The sequence below is a fragment of the Pezoporus wallicus genome, unplaced genomic scaffold (genome assembly GCF_028554395.1).
Source record: "Pezoporus wallicus isolate ANWC-B61680 ecotype Strahan unplaced genomic scaffold, APGP_CSIRO_Pwel_v1 contig_6598, whole genome shotgun sequence".
Lineage (NCBI taxonomy): Eukaryota > Metazoa > Chordata > Aves > Psittaciformes > Psittacidae > Pezoporus > Pezoporus wallicus.
The window spans coordinates 461,943-484,933 of NW_026637213.1; the positions used below are offsets into that span (position 1 = coordinate 461,943).

At 44.7% G+C, this 22,991-nt stretch overlaps 2 protein-coding genes across 6 annotated transcripts; both read left to right on the top strand.

Moving 5' to 3' along the window:
* The first annotated feature begins 490 nt into the window (after positions 1 to 490).
* MIX23 (mitochondrial matrix import factor 23) lies at positions 491 to 15,856 on the top strand. 5 transcript variants are annotated; one of them, XR_008971532.1, is made up of 6 exons: positions 552 to 617; positions 1,433 to 1,558; positions 2,571 to 2,717; positions 6,928 to 6,987; positions 11,895 to 12,049; positions 15,730 to 15,856. XR_008971532.1 is itself a non-coding variant. In XM_057404135.1 (5 exons), the coding sequence occupies exons 1-5, from the start codon at positions 567 to 569 to the stop codon at positions 9,804 to 9,806; spliced, it is 435 nt and encodes a 144-aa protein (XP_057260118.1). In that variant the 5' UTR covers positions 491 to 566; the 3' UTR covers positions 9,807 to 10,055. The 5 variants fall into 5 exon arrangements, 2 of the variants coding, with proteins under 2 accessions (XP_057260118.1, XP_057260120.1); XR_008971530.1 differs by lacking the exon at positions 15,730 to 15,856 and adding an exon at positions 9,756 to 9,869 and having other exon boundaries at positions 11,895 to 12,018; XR_008971531.1 differs by lacking the exons at positions 11,895 to 12,049; positions 15,730 to 15,856 and adding exons at positions 9,459 to 9,620; positions 9,756 to 10,055.
* CSTA (cystatin A) lies at positions 15,799 to 22,742 on the top strand. Its single transcript, XM_057404139.1, has 3 exons — positions 15,799 to 15,916; positions 20,705 to 20,806; positions 22,519 to 22,742. Exons 1-3 carry the CDS (start codon positions 15,851 to 15,853, stop codon positions 22,645 to 22,647), a joined length of 297 nt encoding a protein of 98 aa, XP_057260122.1. The 5' UTR covers positions 15,799 to 15,850; the 3' UTR covers positions 22,648 to 22,742.
* Positions 22,743 to 22,991: the final 249 nt, after the last annotated feature.

Here is a 22,991-nt window from a genome sequence, read left to right on the forward strand (position 1 = left end):
GCAGCTGAAAATGCCTCTCCCATGAAAAAGAGCCGCCCTTCATTTTTTATGTACAATACATTCCACCCCTGCAAAGTTGACGTTTAGAGGCGGACAGCCCCAACCAAGCCCTTTCCAAGCTCTCCAGAGAAGAAAGGAAAGGTGCAAATCCATTCCTTTCATGTTCTTCAGTCAGTTTGGGGGCTGCCAGCCCCACACGCAGTCGCCAAAGCTTCCCTTCGTTTCGCTTCTTCCCCCGCCGCACCACCTGCAACTGGGCCGGGGCCGCCCGGGCGATCCCCGCTCCCCACCGCACAGGGCCCGGCATCCCCGGGCTGATAACACCGCTGACGGCCCCCGAGCCCCGCGGGGCAGCCACTCACCGGCGCGGCCCCGGCGCTCCTCAGTGTCCCTGCTGGGCCGGCACCGGAGAAGCGAAGGCGAACGCACCGCAGCGCGAAGCCGCCCTACGGCACCGCTATCGATGCCCGGCCGTGGGCAGCTCCCTTCGGCAGGGCACGCCCCTCCCCGCGTCATCCCGCCTCGCCGCTGGATTGGCTGGCGCCGCGGCCGACGGCGTTTCCAGTATGGCGGCGCCCGGCGGAGCGGGGACCTGTGAGGACTTCGCCGAGTTCCAGGTAACCCGCGCCGGGCTGTGCGGGTGGTGCTGGCGGTGAGCAAGGGCGCTCCCGCTGCATCGCCGCGCTGCCGCCGCCTCCACGCAACGCCGTGTGCGGCCCTGAGGGAACGCGCACCCCGCTGGGGGGGCGGCGAGGTCACCACTCCCCGCGACGGGCGAGATGCGGCGGCGGAGAGGGGGACCCGGCCCAGCCCAGCCTGGTCCGGCCTGGCCTTCCGGTTACCCCGGCGGCGGGAGAGCGGTGCCCTCTAGCAGGGAGCGGGGCAGGGAAACCCGCCTCCCGAGGGGGGACCCCGGGACGGGACGGGGCGTGGAGCCTCCGTGCGCGCCCGCACGTTGTTTAATGGAGAGCGAAGCGTCCCGCGTGCGGTGCGAGCAGTGTCCGGGGCGGCGGACGGCGGCGGTGATGGCTGGCCTGTTCCTTAAATACCGTATCCTAATGAAGGTGTTTCCTTTGTTTAGTTCGAGGTTTGGTGCAGGTTGTGCCCAGTTTCCCGTCTGGAAGCGTGGATCGGTGGCGATGGGGCCTTGGGCAGCGGCTCTGCGGGTGGGTTACCAGAGGGAGACCGGGGGCTGCTCGCTACTTGGCGCTCAGCAGCTCTGTCTCCCCTCTGGCCTTTGCTGCTGAGGAGACCAGTTGGTTTGCAGCACATACTGCTGCATATGCTGTATGCGCGTACTTCATATGTGCGTTTGGTGAGGGCTTTTTGTTGCTGTTTGTACGCAATCCACTTAGTTTTCTAAGGGACGGTTTTTGTAGTAGGTTTTTCTCAGGTATATGAGCAAATATGATTATTATTTTTTTAAATACAGGAGTTTCTCAGGGTGATGAGGACGATCGATGACAGAATTATCCACGAATTAAACACTACGATTCCAACAGCTTCCTTTGTGGGGAAGATTGATGCCAGCCAGACATGTAAAGAGCTGTATCAGTCTGTGAGTGTGCTCTCCTTTGACTCTTTGTCCTCTTATGGATGTTTTACGTGCATAGGCTAGTAAAGCATCCCCAGTCTCTATTGAAACCACTACCTTGATATATTAGAATCACAGAATCAACTAGGTTGGAAAAGACCTTTAAGATCATCAAGTCTAACCCTAGGACTGCCAATTCCACCATTTAGTCCATCCTCTGGTGTCACTGAGGGCCTTGTCTACACCGTGTGTGAACACTTCCAAGGACGGTGACTCCAGCACTGCCCTGGACAGCCTGTTCCAATGCCTGAGCACCCTTTGGGGAAGGAGTTGATCCTCATCTCCAGTCTAAACCTCCCCTGGCACAGCTTGAGGCTGTTTCCTCTTGTTCTATTACTTGTTCCTTGGGAGAAGAGACCGACCCCACCTCACTCCATCCTCCTGTCAGGTAACTGTAGAGAGCAATAAGGTTCCCCCTGAGTCTTCTCTTTTCCAGACTAAACCCCCCAGGTCCCTCAGCCGTTCCTCATCACACTTGTGCTCCAGGCCTTGCATCAGCTCTATTGCCCTTCTCTGGCCCCGCTCCAGCACCTCAATGCCTCTCTTGTAGTGAGGAGCCCAGAACTGAACACAGGATTCAAGGTGCAGCCTCACCAGTGCTTTATATACCTGTAATCGGCATGCTTGGCTTCTCTATGCATCTAAAGTGCATGCATGTAACAGTTACTGCAGTTTAAAACCACGTAGGGAAATTTGTTGTTCTGCAGCAGTGATACTTGAGGTGCACTTCAGGCCTCAGTGGATGGTATTAGCCCTGTCCACTTCTTCCTTTGCAAGACTCCTGCTCATGTGTATCTTTGACTTTTGATCAACTTGTTACCTGTTACTAAAAGCAGTGTTACTTCTAACGTAGAATCAGGGGTTTTCTATAGGCACAGCAGTGCCTTGACTTTAGAAAGTCTTTCTTTTAACTTGTAAATTGGAGTAATTTTATTATCTGCCGAGTTGTTGTGACTTTCTTTCTCTCCCCACTTAGTTGATGGATGCTCATACCAGCAGGGAGAGAATCATCAAAAACTGCATTGCTCAGACTTCCAATGTAGTGAAAACTCTCAGAGAAGAGAGAGAAAAGGCCCAGGATGATGCAGCGTTATTAAAGCAACTCAGGAAAGAGCAGACAAAGGTGAGTGGTGGAGCTTTGTAGAGATTACTTAGAGAGGAAAAAGAGTTGATCTTTCCCAAATGGGAAGACCAGTGTGATGGAGAGAACCTGAAGTGGATTCTGGCTTGGGCAGTCTTTTCTAAGGTTCTTGCTGGCTGGGTATATGAGAACTGTTTCCCTTAGCCCTCAGGAGAGAGCTGCTTTTATCCTGCAAGTGGAGCATTTTCTGAGATCGTGTTACAGAAATGCCATAGAAAAAACTTATGTGCTTCCCCATGGTGGGCTCTAACCTTCACTGGCTAACACCACTTAGCATATAACTTACCTGTGGCTTGCTTAGTCCTTTTAAAATGCCTGAAGGCTCATTTTGACATTTGAGATCTTGTAAAACTAGTATATCTGCAAACAGCAAATATGGGTGCTAAGGTGCAAACACCAGAAGATAATGAAATACAGCTTTCATGTATGACTCTTGCACCACACAGTTATGCAGCCTTGAAGCTGTCACCCTTAGAAGCATCATCTTTACTTGGTGTATTAAGTGGAATTCCTGTCCTCTAAGAGGAGCTTTCAGGCAACTTTGAATTCCACTTAAGTGACTTTGTCGTTCTTTAGTATTTCTTTGATTAATTTTATGAGTACCTTGTGATGGTGTGAGAGAGATTTCTGGGTTTGCATAGGGAATTTTAACTTGCAAACACCTTCTCAACCTTCTGGCCTCTGGATGGAAAGTGTAAGTACACTTACACCAGAGGTGATCTAGATGGAGCATTAGAAGTGGAGAAGGGAACCCCACTCTCTTGCCCCTGTTCCAGGCTCTCCTTTGTAGGCAAAAAGGTACTGCATATGTACTAGGAGTGGAGATTAGCTGGGATGTGAACTGTTCAGTTGATTTCTCTTCCAGACCTGCTCTGTATGGCTCATGTGCTTGCATCACATAACAAGACTGCTTGCTTATTGCTTTTTTATTTTTTGCTTACACTGGCTAGGTGTGTGTTATGTTCAGCAGTTTAGTGAGCCTTCCTCTGCTGAGGACTGTCATAACCAGGGTTTCCAATACAAGGGTGAGTTCTTCTCATAACAGCCAGATATCCCACCATCACGTATACGTATATATGGTCCTATATGCTGAGTGTGGCTTTCTCTGCTGCAGTAATTAAAGAATTGAAGAGACCAGTCCTAAAATTTTGCTGTTGTGGTGCTGAACGACTTCATAGAATCACAGAATGGTTTGGGTTGGAAAGGACCTTAAGCTCATCCAGTTCCAATCCCCTGCCATGGACAGAGACACCTCACACGAGACCATATTACCCAAGGCTCTGTCCTCTGTGGCCTTGAACACTGCCAGGGACGGAGCATTTACCACTTCCTTGGGCAACCTGTGCCAGTGCCTCACCACCCTCACAGTAAAGAACTTCTTCCTTGTATCTAACCTGAACCTCCCCTGTTATCCCTCTACCTCCAAGGGGAGCCACTTGTAGCCCCTGCTTTCAAAGAGCAGTTGGATGCTGACGCAGCTGTAGTAAAAGAACTTCCTGAGGGGATGATTTGAACTCAAGCATCTGATTTTTCCCAGGCACTGAGTGAACGAAATGTTTGTTCTTGTGCTCTTCAGAGAAGTGCTCTGTCGTGAGCTCAGATTTAAGAACCAGGTGGCAGGTGAGTGCTTTTGTTCTTAAAGCCTCACTTAGGGAACTGCTAATAAGCATCCATACTAGTTTGGAATTAGTATTTTCTTCAAATGTTGTTTGCAGAGCCAGTTTCTCAAATAATTTGGTTACTGAGCCCAGAACCTATCACTGAAACCACTGGGAGTATTGCAATGATAATGTTGAACAGTTGAAAGTGATTTCAAATATTAAAAGCAATCCATGATTTGGAAACATCCCAGAAAGCTTTTGATGAGATGACCTCAAATTTTTACTTTATGAAGTGCATCTCCCCCACCCCCTTTTTGGATTTTTTAGTTCTCTGAGAGTGGTGTTTTCTCTACAACTCCAGAAAGCTGTCTTGACAGAACAAATCCTACATTTAAGATTTTGCATTTCAAATATATATTCACTTGTTTGCAATACAGATCTGCTTTCTCATTTATATTTCTCTCATCCTGCTAATGGTACAAATTGGAGGATTTTATCCAAAATTTTTACTTCTGGGTCACTGAATAAGAAAACTTGGAGTAGTGCCAGTTTAGCAGCTAAATCTTTTAATCTGCTTACATCGAAACGCCATTTGATTATTGTATTAATTTGTTATTGTCTTAGTTTACTGAAACGAATTATCAGAAAATAGCCAACCAAATAAATCCTGGAAATCCAAACCATACAGCATAATGATTAACAGCTTTAGCAAGTGAATTAGTAAAGCTTGTCAAAACATGTCGTGGTTTAAGCCCAGCCAGTAATTTAGAACCACGCAGCTTGCTCACTCCCATCCTTCTTATCCCATGCTCCCTTGGGGATGGGGAGGAGAGCAAAAGAATGTGAATCCCACAGGTTGAGATAAGAACAGTCCAGTAACTAAGGTATAACACAAAACCGCTACTGCTACCACCAATAATAATGATAAGGGAAATAACAAGGGGAGAGAATATAAAACTGAAAGGGGAATTAAGGAAAAGAAAACAATAAACACAAGTGATGCGCAATACAATTGCTCGCCATCTGCCGACCGATACCCAGCCTGATGCAAGCAGTGATCTGGGCCTTCTGGGTGACTCCCCCCAGTTTCTATACTGGGCATGATGTGCTGTGCTATGGAATACCCATTTGGCTAGTTTGGGTCAGGTGTCCTGTCTCTGCTTCCCCCTGGCTTCTTGTGCCCTTCTTCACTGGCAGAGCATGAGGGACTGAAAAGTCCTTGGTAGGGGTAAGTGCTACTGAGCAACAGATAAAACATTGGTGTGTTATCAGTGTTGTTCTCAGGCTAAAGTTGAAAGCACTGCACTGCACCAGGTACTAGGAAGGAGAAAAATAACTGCTACAGCTGAACCCAGGACAGAATGTCAGATTATGTTTTAAAAACAACAACAAATTCCACTGTATAGCCATGTTCATTGATACTATATTGCTGTTCAGTTCTGCAACTCTAAGGAAAAGGCTAAAATATTTTTGCTTAATCTTGGTGTCAAAGGCAGTTAATCATAGAATCGCAGAATGGTTTGTGTTGGAAAGGACCTTAAGATCATCTAGTTCCAACCCCCCTGCCAGGGGCAGGGACACTTCACACTAAACTGTGCCACCCAAGGCTCTGTCCAACCTGGCCTTGAACACTGCCAGGGATGGAGTATTCACAATTTCCCTGGGCAACCCATTCCATTGCCTCACCACCCTAACAGGAAAGAACTTCTTCCTTACAATGCTACAGTCAAGATGATTGTAAATCTACTGACATGCACCAGCAGGAAAAACCTTTCTTTGAACTGCTAAGGATCTTCTGAGTGGTTCTTTTACAAGGACTAATCTGGGTCATCTATTCACTCTGTAGATTCTGGATGGTTATTTCAAACAGTTTGAAGTCCTGTTGAGTAGGTAAAGGTGCATCCAGCAGCTCTAGTAGTTGCGTGTGTCTGGACATCTTACTTGGAACGTTTTTGATGGAATTTCTGTCTTGGCTTGCATCTGGTCACGACCTCTAAATGAAGCCCTGTGTTTAAAATGGATAAACACTGATCCTTAGTTTGTTGAGACTCCAACAAAAATACATCCGAACTATAGGCAAAAAAAGGCAGATGGTTCTTAAATCCCTTGCTTCAGGGCCTCATGGCAGGGTCAAATTACTGCAGGTTACCTGAACACAACTGTTGGGCTTCCTGATGGGTGCAAATCAAAGAGAGTCTTACATTTCTTATGGTAAGTGCGTGTTCAAGAACTGTATATTGTGGTAGTTCTTGCTGGAGCTTTTGCATCTGTGTAAACCTGATTTGTCCTTCTGTGATCAGATAACGTCTTAACTGTTCATATATCATGAACATACATGTTCTTGTAGACCCTTTTTTGGTCAGTACACAGCAGAGACAGCAAAGGAAATGGAGAGGATCTATTTATGATCTGAATTCTAAATCTGATTCTGAGACCTGTGCTCAGTCGTAGCTTTGCTGCCAGCTTTCTCTAGTAATGCATGCATGGAAGAATGACAGCTCAAGGCTGCAGATCTAGAAAGTTGCAGTAGTGGTAAATATTGAAGACTACAGTCTACTGTTTGACAATCACTTCTTTATCTGTTTTTGCAGTTGAAATTGATGCAGTCGGAGCTGAATGTTGAAGAAGTGGTAAACGACAGAAGCTGGAAGGTATTCAATCATTTAAAATAGTGATGATGTTCTGCACTGCAAAGGAAAGAAAAGCATATGATTTAGGGGGGAGAAAGGACTGTGGAGTACTCCCTGTGCAGCTCCCTTTCTCCTCCTTGCCCAGTGGCTAAGTGACTTTTCCATGGTGGCCTATCTGAAAAGCTTTGCTGGGCCTCCAACAGTGTCAGAGAGATAAGTCTTTCAGATTTGGCTGTGTGGTATTGATGGTGCTTCTGAGCAGAGGACAGAGGAAGAGGGGGCTGTGGAAGTTGAACCTTTTCCTGATGGAGCTCCCTGGTGCAAAGGGCAGGCTTGCTGTTGCTTTCATGTGTCAACAGAGGGGGCACATCACCCTCTCGATTGATAGCCCCAGATGCTGTCTTGTTATAAAGTGATCTTGGCACTGAGCTTAAATTCTGAGGTGGCTCTATTCTGTCGCTGCAGCATTTCACACCTCGCATCTGGTTTGTTGTAGTTTTTCAGAGCTTTCAGTACTGTATAGAGAACCTCTTTTCCTCTCCAAATGCAAAAAGGACTTTTGTCTCCCTCTGAATACAGGCAGAAATGTCTCATTTAGCTGCCTGTAAAAGCATGTCACTGAAGGAATTAGAATCAGTCATAGTTGCGGCCCGAATGCTATTTGTAGCATGGAAGTGCTTATTGGTTTGCAGGTGAGGACCTCCACTCTTTTTTACTGTTGCAGACTTCTAGTTGGAAAGTACACTTACGTATTTACAGTAACCCTAACAAGCTGAAAAGTGACTGGAAAAATCTGACTAGGAAAGAGGTATTTGCCAGCATCGCTCTGGGTAGCTGTAGCGAAGAGTGGCATACAGAAAGATGCTGCTGGATAGAGATGCATGCAGTGGAATTCTGTTTGGCTAATACCAAACAAGGAATTGGCTTCCAAAACAAGATACTTCCATCAGCCTCTGGGAGGTATAACCTCCCCATTGGAGTTTATCCTTGAAGTGTATTATAGTATTATGTAAAAGACATCAAAATCAAGTTTCTACATAGTAGCATGAATGCTAAGGTTTCTCAGGCACTGTCTTTCCTGTCTGAAAAATGAGAATAGCTCTTCACAGATAGACCAATGGAGTTAAGTGGCCTGGGTACCACACTGATATCTGTGGGTCAATGATCCTAACAGTAGGAGGCAGTGTTAGTAGGATTGTAGCATGGATCTTCCTTCCATAGGCTGCGGAGTTACTGTTCAAAAAGCTTTCAAAGGTTGCATGATAGCAAGCAAGCTGGTGTGCTGCTGGATGCAAGAGACCCTTACAGTCTTTTAGAGTGACCCTTAAAATGTGACCAGTGACCCTTAAAATGTCTTTTGATAGACAATGGACAAAAATGGTGCAATTTGCTTATTTTAGTAAGAATTTGCATGCTTCTGAATAAGAACCTTTATGGCTCTTGATTTCTACAGTTTGCTTCTGTTGCTTAACTGATCTCAGACCACTGCATATTCTTCACTGTTCCAGAGGTGTCCACTGCATGTGGTAACATAATGTGACATGCTGTCTGTGTGAGGGAAAGAAACTGTATCACAGCTTTTGTTTTTCTGCAATATGAAGCCATTTGTAATACGTGTCTGTTTCTTAATGTAAATTACATTTGAAAACAAGTTGAAAATGACTCAGAAGTTGTTAAGAATCAATTCTAAAGCTGATGCATGCTCCAGACTTCACTTCTGTTGAAGCTGCCAGAGGTTCTGAACTCTGAAGAGGGGCATCAGCTGTAGAAGATGCTAGGAAGATACTGTTCAAAAGAATGTATTTATATGAAGTGATACATAGCTTCCCCAAGTCACTGTCCCACTCATTTTGCATGTGAAGCCAGTGGAAGAGTTCACGAAACTTAATCTCCTGACAGTCCTAGGCATTTGGATCTGAAAAGGCCTGGATACCTTGGAAACCAGGAGTGCTGGTGGGGGAGCTGGTAACTGCCTCAGCTTGGTGTTAGGTGCTGCTCGTGTCGCTTTTCAGGACATGTGCTGGACAAAGTTCAGAGCCAAAACAACAACTAAATTGCTTGTACAGAGCACCTGTAACTTTGGTGTGAGCCTGTGTGTTGTACTTTAGATTCAGACTGCCTGACTTTAAATAGTCACATTTGTTAGGGTAAGCAGTCTGCTTGACAAGGCCCAGAGTTCACGCTAAATAAATGTGATCTTCAGTCTCTAGTTCTGTGTGCTAAATTTTACTCAGAGAAGGTGCAGAGGTGAGTGAGGCAAGAGCAGTGTGCCCTTTGCATAGGCAGCATCACCTGCTCTCAGATAACTAACAGTATGAACATGGCTTCCAAGAGCCCTTGCACCTCTTAGCTGTCGTGGCAATGTAAAATGCATTTGCTCAGGAAAGAGAAGAGTAGAGTATCCAGATTTGAATGCCAGAGTGAACTTAACAGAACACAGCTGGTCAGTAGCCTTCCACTGGTGATTTCCCCTCCCTCTTTTAAAATAAAAGAAAAAAGGCATCAGCATCTTTGATGACAACAGACTGCCAGGATTATGAGCCTGCCTTGTCTGAGGGAGAACACCTTTAGTGCTGTGCAGTCCCCCAGCATCAGGCTGCAAACTTTGGATTCACCAAAGCCAGGAGAGAAGGTGAATGGAGACAGATGCTTTGGTAAGTACCATTTATTGGTACAGCAGGGCTGGGTATCTTGAGATGGGTGCTCAGTCAAGAGGGAGTTGCCTGAAGTTTTTCTCATCTGCTGGAGGAGGGCTGATTCGCTTTTGCTCTTCTGTTTTGGTGTCTCAGGTATTTAATGAACGTTGCCGAATTCACTACAAGCCTCCGAAGAGTCAATGATGTGGGGTATTTTCCATCAAGTTGGTCCATAACCGTGAGAGCCAAACTGGAAAGAGACCTTGGGTGAGCTGTGTTGCGACCCTCCAGAACCAGTAGAACCCAGTCTTGTTTTGTTTTGGACCTACTTAGCTGAAAGTTCAAGATGAAATGATTCTCCTGTAATTAAGAGAAAACAACTCATCTTTTGTACAAAATATGTGAACAAATGAATTTTATAGTATTAAAATAATTTTCAAATGGAATGCAAAACTGGCATCTTTCTTGCACTTCTACAGCTTCAACAGTCCTAGAGGGAAAGAAACAGTAAAAACCAGCTCTGAGCAGGGAGGACAGGGTGCCTGTTAATCAGTGAACATGGTATCTTTGTGCAAATAATACACTAAAATCTGAAAGGAAGTGACACATTGCAGAATGATCAGCAAGCGTAGGTTCAGCAGCCCTGAAAGGAGGAAGCTGTCACCATTGTTCTGAACTACTCAGCATCGGCAGCATTGGTTCAGAGCTGCATGCGGATGCAGGTTTGCCAATGTTCCCACAATGCTGACAGGCAGCATGCGTCACATACTGCCTTTGGTCTGCATTCCCAAGTTCTGTAATTTTTCTTTAAATAGGGAACTTTGGAGTGGAGATGAAGATAAGTCTCAATTCAGGAATGAGGCAGCTCGCTATCCCTCCTCCTGAAATTTGAAAGTAATCCCATAGGTGAATTGCATTTGAACTGGCAAAATAGCTGCGCATACCTGGTCCTGTTGCTTCTGGCTGTAGCTGTATATTTAGAAAGCTTTAGTGCAACACCTCTGCTGTTAAAAGCAGGTAAGTATGAAGAAGGCAGAATTGCTGTAATTATACCTTTATGTTTTGCTAACTAACTGGCTGACAGTCAAATAACAAGGTCTATGTGGTTGCCAGCTGGTTTTATTACTTAGCACTAAGTCTTTAAGAAGCCTTTAACTTGAAGAGTCTTAAAAATACAGTCCCCATCTTAGAAATGCTTTGGAATTCAGTAACAGTACCAAAATTACTGTATACTCCCACTTCCCTAAAAGCTGTGCATATATGGGGTGGTGGGAAGTAAATGGATTAATGTACCTGTGCTACTGGAAAGCGGGCAAAAATCTGTGCAGCATCATCTGGTTTATAGTTGTTTGTCCATAAGAGACTCGAACTACTTGGTGGCATTTATTTTTGGGCAGCAGAGACATTAAGTCTCACTTTTCTTTGAGAATGGGGCAGAAATGTAATTTAAGTCTCTGAGGCTATAAATCCTAATTTTCAAACTTCATTATTTTTCCCTTTTTCCCCCAAGGTACTGCAACTGCTCTAAGCAGAACTTTACTCCATTTGAAGTGCTAGTCTCGCTCTCGAAGTATCCTCATTGTTTTTCTGCATCTCTGAAAGCAGAAAACATGTTTGTTCTTCAACTGATAAATTCTTACAAGTGTTTATTCTCAAAGTGGAAAGCAAATACTGCTCAGAACTGTGGGCTGAATTGCTACCAACCTAATTTGCACAGGAGATGGTCCAGTAATGAGATGTTGAGAACAGTTAGTTTTGATTAAAAAGTCAGTACTCCTGAGAGTGACCTCTAATATAGGTGTCTAAAATACTTGTTCTGTCTGTGGCCTGGATCTACAACTGCAGGATAAATGTTCCTTTTAAGTCAGCTGTATGATAGAAACTTCTGCCAGTGTGTATAGACAGCTGGCATCAATACTCTGGAAATTCATGCTTGTATTTCTGTAGAAACTAGAGACTGCAATGAGAATTAATCGCTGTCCTCCTCTACCCATCCAGATGTTTGCTCAGCTGTTGTGGAAAAAATTCTTCACTTAAGCAGATGCTGTGAAAAATGACCTGTGGAATGGATGTGATACATACCTAGATTTGTTTTTCTCTTTTTTCAGTAGCCCAGTTTAGCAGTTGTTATGAGAAAACGATGGGAAAAACCCCAACAACCAAAAAAAAACCAACCCTAATGTAGCACTGTTTTTCATCTGAATATAAGGCCAAACAAGTAGACCTATACAAACCTATATATGAAGAACTTCTGACACCGTAAGTTCTAAGTCCCAAACCTCCCTTCTGCAGGTGTTTGCAGCATGTATACAGAGGTTTGCACTGAGAAGTTGAATTACTCTGTTTAGTTTGCTCTGAGCACAGAGGGATATCTCTTACAGTACATGGCAAATCGCATGGATCAGAGGCTGTTTGAGTCTTGCTGTTGAACATAGTGGAACATTAAGGTGAGTTACTGGAATTGCATGCCATGCTTTGGAGCACAGGGAAGGAGAAAATGACTTTGCTATTTTTTTTTGAGTATTTAGGATCTGCCTGCGAAGGGGGATGTTTTGTGATGGTATGCTAATGGCACTGGTATGACCTGTGGGCTGTACTAAACAAAGGCAGGTAAAATCTCTGTTCAGTGACCCTTGTCCATTCTAGGGTCATGCTTAATCTGCGATTGAATCCTGCTTCAACTGTACCATCAAGGTAGTCACAAAATTACTGGGCTGCTTGATGTCATATGAGAATCAAATCATGCACCCCACAAATACCAGGATTTCATCTTTTTCCTGGTTCTAACTTTTATTTCTGCAAGTAAAGGCACAACTGATGTCCCTGCCAAAAGTCTAGATCTCCTGCAGGTGGCTTGCCCCACTGGTGGGGCTTTCGCATTGTTTGGACGTGGTAAATACAGGTGAGCAGATCCTGTTTGCTTGAGATGTCCTCTCAAGTGTGAGCTGCTTTTTTCCTTCTGTGAAATAGAGAGATGTGTTTTTTCTGGCACTCAGCGCTGTTGTCTTCTGCAGCCTGTAGGCATGGAAGACTAATGAAACAGGTAACCTCTTTACAGAACATTTTTAAGGATAGAATTTGGTTGTCTTGGAGCAGACTGAGGGGAAGCGGCTCTTTACTGGTACAAGAGGCTCAGCACAGTCTTTGGGATATTACAGTTCTGTGCTGCTGAAATCTGAAATCAGTGTGAGAAGCAGGAGGGGAGACCTTTATTGCAGAGCAGCATATTAGAAGTCAAGACTCTTGTTACTGTGATGATGACAAACAGATCTTCAGTTGGTGAATGGAGGGCTGCTTTCTTTTGGCAGCTCTTAAAATGGTGCAGACTGTGTGTCATTTAATCCAGTCACAATTACGTGCCTTGTCGCTGTGAAACCAGAAGACTGACCTACTGACTTAGCTTTCACAATCATTCCTACAGAGGTGACTTAATTTCTGGTTTAAAAATAACTCATAAATTCATAACCCTGGGATTTGGGTTTTGTTTGCTTGGTGTTGTACTCATGTTTTTATTGCCTATAACTTGTGCTTCCTAAAATTGCTTATACAGGACCAGAGAATAGTGGCCTGCAGGCTATAGACATTTATTTCTCGATTACTGGGATAGTGCAAGATGTTACTCAGCTGTAGAACTATAAGGTGCTGTTCTCCCAGCACAGATTTTCCAAGTTAAGAGCAGTAGTTATGTGAAGAGAAGCTGCCATTGTGCCAGTGGTGAGTGTAAGCTGAAATGGTATGTAACATCAAACAGGTCTCCAGTACCGAAGTGTATGCGCTCACTGGCTTGTCGATGTTGTGCAGGAGATGGAATGGGGATGTCTGTTCTTCTCAAAACAGCATTCCAAATGCTGTTTCAGTACATCCGAAGCTTAATAATTAGAGAGAGGTGTAGATGCGGTTGCCTTGCATGTCCATTGCCACTGATCGTCTTTGATAGCAGGTCTTTGAAACATCAAGATTTCAGAGTGACTTCATGAACTACATGTGCAGGATGAGTACTGCATGCAAATCTTAGACATATCACTGGATTTTGGGGGATGTCCATTAGCATTCCCGTGGAAAGAAAACAGGTTTGCCTGTGTAATTTTTAGCATCAGCTTGCTGACAGTGTTGTTTTTCCTTCCCTTTTGCACAAATGTGTGCATTCAGGAAGAAAAAAAAAAGGAAGTTCTTACACTTGGAAGTCAAAACCCAGCCAACCCAGAAATACAGAATCCAGTGAATAATTTCCAGACAATGTTTTCTTGGTTTCACACCTAGAGGATTAAAATTTAATTCTCTTAGTCTTTGTGCTCATGTATATTGCCTACTAATCAGAATCAGTGGTTCTCCAGGGAAGTAGTGCTGCTATGGGGATCTTATCAACATCCCTTCCCAGGGCAGTTAGATCTGCACCCTGGAGAGTGATATGGAGAGGTTTATAAAACGCCCTGGTGTAGCACTGATGCCGTATGGTTGTTGAAACATCCCATGGCTTCTGGCCTCGGTAGGGTGAGCTGGCTCTTCCAGTTAGTTGGCTTATCTGTCCTGCTGTGTGAATAAGATACATGATAGTGACATGTTGGAAGATGATCAGCATTGAGTGAATCAGCAGGGTCTTATGCAACACAAGGCATTTGAGCTCATTAGCTTGAATTGTTGTTAACTCCCTGGACTGGGCTTTGAGGAACTCCTGATCTCAAGCGGTGAATTTGGAGAATGTGGCAGAATCCCAGTTTTAACACTTCCCTTCATTTGCAAGGACTGGGAACACTTTTTGTTCAGAAAGATGTTGTCTCAGGACAACTGTTTTTTCTCAAATGCCTTTCATCCACTCTCCTGACACTAACACCGATGTTCAGAGTTTGGGAAGTTCTGCACCATCTTCATTGGTAACATGCTGTTACTCTGATCTATATACTGTGGAGTTTAAGTCCTCTACAGCCCCAGTTTCTCAATCCTGGGGCCTTTATACCAAGAACAGGCCTTGAAGTTAGATACGAAGTACTTGTTTACAGTCTGTTCCATCACTTGTCATTTGAGGAGTGTTTGGAACCTGGTTAGGACACTGATAAGTCTGTGCTACACAGCCACCATTGCTGTGGCCATGAACATGCTTGTTTCTAGGAAATTCCCTAATGCTGATTCCAGCAGAAATGTCCATTGCCTGTGTGCAGCACATACCCCCATGTACCCCCACCTAGGGACTAAGATTGCCTGATCGCTTGCTGCTTCTCTGGTCCTAGCTCTGGAACAGCATTCCTCCCACTTGTTGGAGAGGGGGGTTTCAGGAATACTAAAGAGGAGCAGTTTTTTCCTCTGGTCTTGAGGTGTTGGTTCTTCCTTACCAGGTAGGGCTGCTAACAGTTGCCGGCAGTAGATTGAGTGTGTTTTGAGCTTTGTACGTTCACGTATGGTCACGAATGTGACTCTCATATGTTTGACTGTAACTGTATGCTACAGATTTCAGTTCTGTGTGAAATATAAATACCTTGAGCAGCTATTGTGCACACACAACTGCTGTAGTGAGAGGGATCATATTTTGTCTGCTAGGAAGTTGGCACAAGAGTTTCATAAAAACCTGTAAATAGTACTGCATATTCAGTTGTTATTATGACTGCAGCTATAGGTTTGATGTGAAAGAAGCAGAAATAACTCATTTGCACTACTTGATTGTAGGATTTAATTTTTTTCCCCTTCTGTTTCTGGTGTTTACCTTGGCACCTTTCTGGTTAGGCAGAGGGTAGCATAGTCACTAAAACTAAAATGCTATCTGCTTCAGTTTCTCCCTTGCAAGGATATTGAGAGAGTACAGTTTCAGTAAGATTACTGCATGCTTTCTTCTGATCTTGAATGGTGTTGGGAAATACTGGGTGTGACTAATCCATTTCCTAAGCACAGAGACTAGTCACCTGCACATGGGTGGAGGGGCAAGAAGTTCTAGCTGTGGCCCAAACCAACTGTCTTAAAATGCAGGTAGCTGGGGGCTGTTTTTTGCTTTTCTTATTGATGTGGAGCCTATACACACTTAAGATTTTAAAGTGGTTCTTACATTTGGTATTATCAGTGTTTTGCGTTGCTTTTTTCCCCCCTTTTCCCCCTTTGTCTCCTTCTCCAGTTCAGTAATGGTAGGCTCCGTGTGTTACAGGTCATATGATTCCATGACACATGTGTATGTATATATACGAGATGCCTGCTGACTCTGCTCAGGCTGCACTAAACTTCCCTCTTCAGAACCACCCAGCATTTCAGAGAAGTTACCTGCCACTATGATGCCTGGGGGCTTATCTGAGACCAAGCCTGCTACTCCAGAAGTCCAGCATATTGTTAACCAGGTGAGTTGTGACCTATCTGAAGATGAATTCTCTGTCTGCCAAGGGCAGCAGCTTATGCAAAGGCTGGGAGACCAGGTGGTGATAATGATCCAGTGTTTAAAGTGAAGAAGCTAATGCTGAACGTGTGAATTCCCTTGCCTGTCAGTATTTTCTCAGCATTCTGCATAGGTAGTGCTGTGGTAAGACTGAGGAGAACCACTTCTCTGTCTCATCCTTGCAAGGGATAGTACTGCTGGCTTCCGTCAGTTAATAACATTCATGTGTACTTCAAAGGCCAGCTCTGTTGTGCCAGCACTGAGGTCACTTGTTTGAACTTGGTATATTTGAGAGGAGAAGATTGTACTTGGCAGAATTAATTCCTCATTGAAGGACATGGATAGGACAAACCATGTGATAGTATCCAATAAATATATACACATGACAAGGCTATGGATAAATGGCATGTTCTCTGCTGGTATCTCTGGATTGTTTTCTGGAGTGACAGTGAAGATGCAGAGGCCGCTAGCGAGCCTGGCAGCATGAGTCTAGTTGCATGATGTTTGGTTGCTTCAGTCACGCTCTGGAAGCAGCTGTGTGAGCAACACTTCTGCAGATCCTCTAATGCCCTACAGTGCAGCAGCTCTTAAAAGTGTATGAAGTGTGTCCTGAGGAGTGGGAGGGGATTGGGAAGGCTTCTTTTGTGACCCACCCAACCAATCACCTTCACCCTCCCAGCTCTGTAAGAATTGCTCATCCCTCTTTGGCAACTGCATGAAGTGTAGTTTATGCCCTCCTTGAGGAAATAAAAATAGGAAGTAGTGAAGGTGAACATATTGGCCCATATGGCTGCACACGCCTAATGTGCAGGGATCCCAGCTTCCTCCTTTGCTGTGCCATAGAGGCCAGAGTTTGCACCAGCACCATTCCGTGTTTCCTGCTACCTTGCAGGCTGAGACCAGGCAATGATGAAGCCAAACTTGAGGTGAGCTGGGCTGTGCATGTGGAAGGGCAGAGCCACCAGGAGATATGTGTAAATAGGCTGTGTAGGCTGGTGTCAGAGTACTCCGACCAGGTTCTTTGAGATATTTCACATATGGAAGGTATACTGTTTAATATCTAATTTACTTATCTGATACTATTTGATGGTACATGAGGCTTTTGATTTAGCAGAGTGATACAAATACACTGGTAGCACAATACAGATATATTAGTCTTAGCAATAGAGCAGTTGGAATACAGCAGTTGGTGTGACACCACCAATGTGATCTCCATGTGGTCACTCTAGTATGCTCATTGTCATGACACTAGGCATCCTCAGTCACCAGGAAGGAGTACATGAATTGAAGCCAGTTCAAACCTGCTGTTGTCTTCAAAATTCTTTAGTTCATTGTCAGGCAGAGTGCTGTATTCACTCCCCCCAATACTGGCCTGCCTACCTCTGGGAGGTGTTCACATTCTTTTAATGAACTCAGAGTTACACCACCAGTTGATCCACTCAACTGACATAGCTATTTATCTAAAACAAATACTTTCTGGTCCCCTTTTTGTTGAGATAAAGTCAACCTTTGCAGAGGCTGTGGTCAGTCACACCCTGCATTTTCTGAGTTTCATAGGTGCATCACTCTTGCCCAGCTCCTCTGAGTCACCTTCCATTGTAGGGCTTTGTTGGTCAGTCACAGCTGGGGCTGCCAGAGTTGATTTGAACAAAGTATTGGTGCTTGGTCCTCTCACTTCATGGTGCCAGCTGAAGTTGCAGTGTTCGTGGCCAAGTTGGATGGGGCTTGCAGCAACGTGGTCTAGTGGAAGTTGTCTCTACCTGTGGCAGAGGCTGGCACTAGGTGATCTTTAAGGTCCCTTCCAACACAAATCATTCTATGACACTGATTAAATTACTCAGGAGCAGTATCATTGTTCCTGCTATGCCGGCACCAAGTGGTTGAAGGAGCAGCCCTTGCAGAGATAGGAATTCCCCTTTACCTGAGAAGGGAGACCCTGGGCAGGGACTTGTGGCATCTTTGCATATTTGCAGTTCCTGTTTCCTCGTGTGTAGGATGGGGAGGGCAATGCTTCATGCCAGCTCGGGACTGTGCAATTTAACTAATGAGTCTGTGAAGTACCTTAAGGGCCTCCTTTGAACACTTTGCTAGGCCAGTGTAGGATGCCAGATGCTCAGCTCTGGTTTTAATTCTTGGCTGTGTTAGGGGTGATCAAAAGATCCTAACCTATTGCAGTGTATATCAGAGATTAAATCCCAGTGCTCAAATGTCAGTGAGCAAATATTCACTTCAAAATGTGAATGCTGGTTTCAGGCTGTGCTAATGCTCACAAAGTACAGGCAAATATGGAACCTGAAATGCAGATGTACAGATTTCTGTGTGATTCCAGAAAAGGACTGATCTTGATTTTCGTGCTCTTCTATTGTCAGTAACCTCAAGAAAATGAAAACAAATTAGTCTTTGCTGTTTATTTTCTGCAAGGTGAAATTTCTGCCTTGTGCTGAAAACAGGAGAGAGCTCTCACTGGTGTGTGTCGTCGTCAGTCCTGTCCGTCCGTCCCCCCCCAATAGAGGCTTTCATATAATTCTGTAAGGAAAATATTCTGCAGGAACAAACCTTATATTGAGGCAACCCTTTCATGATGCAATTGTGTGGGATTTTATGCTCTGCTAAGCAAAGCAGCAGCTCATATGATTTGAGGGAAGTTGTGAAGAGCACCTGTAGACCTTGGGATGCCCAAGGTCCATCTGCTCTTGGGATTGCGTAATTATTTACTCAAGCCTCTGCCTTGTCTCCCCTGTAGTCACCCTTAGTGGGTTGGGCAATGTTATTTTTTCAGTTTCCTTCATTTAGAGCTGTTGCCTAAAACTGGGGAATGTCTTGGGTTTAAGGACCTGTTAGGAATGTTGCATTTTCCCATCTCAGGATTTGGGAGCTGTCTGCCTGCCTAGTTATACTGAAGGCTCTGTCCTTAAATAACAAATGGGGGGATGTAGTATGGGAGAGATTGTAAAACTAGACAGAACTCCCTTTTGTTTTGTTTTGTGCTAAGAGAAGACTAATATGTACCAGAAGTTGCCACTTTTGCAGCCAGAGCATTCTAGGAGCCTCCCAGCCCAGCCAGCTGGAAGAGGGTTGGAAATGGAAGTTTCCCTGGTTTGCTAGAGTCAGGAGCTCCTGAGTTGAAAGTATAGCTCTCAGTTCCCAGGGACAGAAATCCTGTGGAAGCTGCTTGGCAGAAGAGTAAGAGATTGAGGAGCCTGAATATGATGATAATTTCTGACTCTGTGGCAGTAGCTGATCTGGATGTTCCTTGGGTGCTTCTGGGAATCTGCCTGCTAGGAAAGAATGCCATGGGAGTGGCAGCCACTCTGGAGGTGGATGTGCTGGGAAAGCCAGTCTCCACTGTGGTGAACCAGGAGGGTGGTGAGAAGCTCTGAGGTGCTGCTAGTCCCTTCCAGGGGTTGCCTGAGGAGGCTGCCAAGGACGCGCTCCTCTGCCCAACTTCCGGAGTGCATCAGGCTGATGGCATGGGTGTCATGTGCAGGAGAGGCTGTTACTCAGCCTGCAGAGGATTGTTTACGCTTTCTACAAGACTAGGTTTTCAGGTTATGTTCACTGCAGTTGCCTTTCTATATTTGTGACCACATACATGTGATACGACAACTATGTGTGTCACATAATCACTATAGAAAGCCAGTTATGATCCTGCCCCTCTGCTCTCGTGCGACCCCACTTTGGAGCACTGTGTGCAGTTTTGGTGTCCTCGACGTAAGAAGGACATAGAGCTGTTGGAGCAAGTCCAGATGAGGCCATGAGGATGATCAGGGGCTGGAGCATCTCCCGTATGGAGACAGGTTGAGAACATTGGGGCTGTTCAGCCTGGAGAAGAGAAGCTGTGTGGAGACCTCAGAGCAGCTTCCAGTATCTGAAGGGGGCCTACAAGGATGCTGGAGAGGGACTCTCCAGCAGGGACTGTAGCAATAGAATGAGGGGTGATGGGTTCAAACTGAAACACAGGAAGTTCAGGTAAGATATAAGGAAGAAGTTCTTTACTGTGAGCGTGGTGAGGCGCTGGCACAGGCAGCCCAAAGAAGTGGTGAATGTTCCATTCCTGGCAGTGTTCAAGGCCAGGTTGGACTGAGCCTTGGGTGACATGATCCAGTGTGATGCATCTCTACTCATGGCATGGGGTTGGAACTGAATGATCTCGAGGTCCTTTCCAATCCAAACCATTTTATGATTCTATGATGCCTCATAGATGCAGGGGCCAGACTGCCCCTGCTGCTCACCCCTATCTCACTTGCTAGTCCCCTGCCCTTTCAGCCTAGTAATTACAGGACTGCTTAATCTTTGAGAGGACAGTACCACTGTAATTGGTGCTGAATCTAAATCTTGCTCTACACTTTGTGTGTTTCAGGAAAGACTATTCACACTTTTTTTGAAATATGTGTATCAACAGTCTGTAGATATCTGAACTGCATATTTTAAGATCCACAGTGCTTAAACTGGGTACTGTTCATAAACACCTAACTGAACTGTGAGTGTGAATGCTGTCAGCACAGGCTGTTGTTTCTTCTGGAACCCTATAGCCTAGGAACTACATCAGCTAGAAAGTCTTAAGTCTTGGGGAATTTTAAAGAATGCTGGAGGCAATGCTAGGGAAGAGGGCTGGAAGTCTTCGTGTAAATAGAATTATTTTGGGGGTTGTGGGTTTAGTTCATTAAGGGTGTGGTTTGAAAGTATGAAAACTGGAGCGGTAGATAGGAAAGAAATATGAACCTGCTAACTATTTTTCCCTTTCTTTTTACAGGTGAAGCCACAATTTGAAAGCAGGGAAAACAGGACATGTGGCATCTTTAAAGCCATAGTGTATAAAACTCAGGTGGTCGCTGGGATAAACTACTTTATTAAGGTCTGTATATGTTACAGGAGCTTTGTAATTATGGTTTGTAGTTAAACAATGTAGGTGACTTGCATAGTGGCTTATAACAAGAAAAGGAAGCAAATTTAATAGGAAACCACCTGATGTAACTAACAGATGCTTATAAAATTCCTATATTTGGCACTTTTGTAGAACAGGAATATGAAAACTTGTAAAACATTCACTGTGCTGCTTCAGATGTGAATAGTCAGTTTCACAGGATCGTCTCCAAGACTATGGATTGTTTTATCAGATCAGATTATTTAGTCTCAACTCTGCCCTCCTGTGTCCTTTCAAGGCAGAGCAGCTTTCCTGTTGGGTCTGTGTCCTCCAGTTGTATTTATTATGATGAATTTGAAGTCAGCCTGAGGCTCTGGTGGACAGTTAGAGTGAATTTTTTAATGAAATGCAAGCATCCCATACTCTGCAGACTAGTTTTTCATGCAAGCATGTGTGTTGATGTTCTGATTCTGTGTCACGTGCTGCAGAGGTACAGCCTGCCTGTGAGTTCTTCCTGTATTTTCAAACCCCGCTTTCTGTTGCAGAGGTAAAATGGGTAACACTTAATTTGGAACCCTCTGATAGCATCATCCTCTACTAGATAACCTTACCCAAGGATCTGAGCAGCTTTCAGCTGGGCATATTTGCAACTGACGGCTGGAAAGCATTGCTTAGTGGCAGGCTGGCTTTCTGGAAGTAGAGCTGGCTTTGCATGTGACTGCTGTGTCTTAACTCCACATGTGTGCAGACACATGCCCAGCCTTGACAAGGCTCAGAATCTTCATTAATTAAATTGACAGATAGATTGGGCTAGTATTGGATAGTAATTCTGCAGAGAGACATTAAGAGCATTTGCTCCACACTTCTCATATTTAGTTGAACCCAGGAAGGACAGATACTGCCAAACCTTCCTCTTTTCCAAGGCCTTCCTTAAAGTAACTCTTAAGAGTTATTTCTGCTCTGTGAGCATCATGAATTATACTGGTAGACTACCTATTATATGACTAGTCTGAGTTGTACTTACATCAGTGATGTTTTTCTTCCCTTGGTCCTGTGAGATGTGCTTTTGTAGGTGAAGTACTGAGTGATGAAGAGGAACAATTTACGGGAAGGCTGCAGTAAAGCCAGAAGTCATGCCCAGTTGCGTTTCTTCCCTTTGTGCATTTTATTGCTGACCTAGGCAATGTAGAATACTTGTCTGCTGTCCATGCTAAGCCTCATGACCAAACTGCTCAGAAATGAAGACTGACATGTTACTGAACTGGGAGGAAATCCATTTATGACACTGAAAATGGATTATTTGTCTCTTCTTTCCCAATCTGGCAAGTGACGGGAAACAGTTACTCGTTTTAGCATTAACTGGGATGAGCTCTGTGACAAGATTCATTATTTTATAATTCTGAATTTTCCACACCACTAGTATTTTACCAGAAGACTTAGAGCTCAGATGTAATCCAGACCAAAACAAACATAGTGTCATGTTGCAGCTACCAGAAAGTATGTAGCAACCTCTTGGTGCCTAAGGCATTAAACATCCCGTTAATACTATATAATTGGGTTAAGAGCTGTTGAAGTAAAAATGGACATATGCCTAAAATTAAGCTTCTGAGCAAAGATCTTCTTCCAAGTATATAAAGAACATCCTTTTGTTTGAACCTGCTTTGAACCCATGATTCTCACTTTCCCACTGTTTTGGTTTCTAGGTCCAGGTTTCTGATACCGACTACGTCCACTTAAAGGTGTTTCAAAGCCTTCCTCAAGAGAACCAAGGTCCCAGCCTTGTCGGTTTCCAGACTGGCAAAACCAGAGATGATCCTCTGACCTACTTCTGAGACACAAGGAGCAATGGTGTCTTATTTCTACAAGTTGCATGTGGCTTCTGCCTGTGTCAGTAAATGCATGAATACAAAATAAGTTTTGAAACCTATTTAACGTACCGTGTGTCATATCTAGGTTTGCTGCCTGGCTGAAGCTCCAATAGGCTATGAAATACTAATCAAGGCTATTTCCACTACCTCAGCTACTATAGCTAAGACAGAGCACACCCATTTCAGTCTCTCTTTCCAAAGCACTGTCAGGCATCTTCTGAAGACAACACTTGGGCCTCCCCGGTATAATTCAGGCATAAGAGCCTATGTATGTCTGCATGTGGCTTCTTGGGTTTACTTTAAGCATG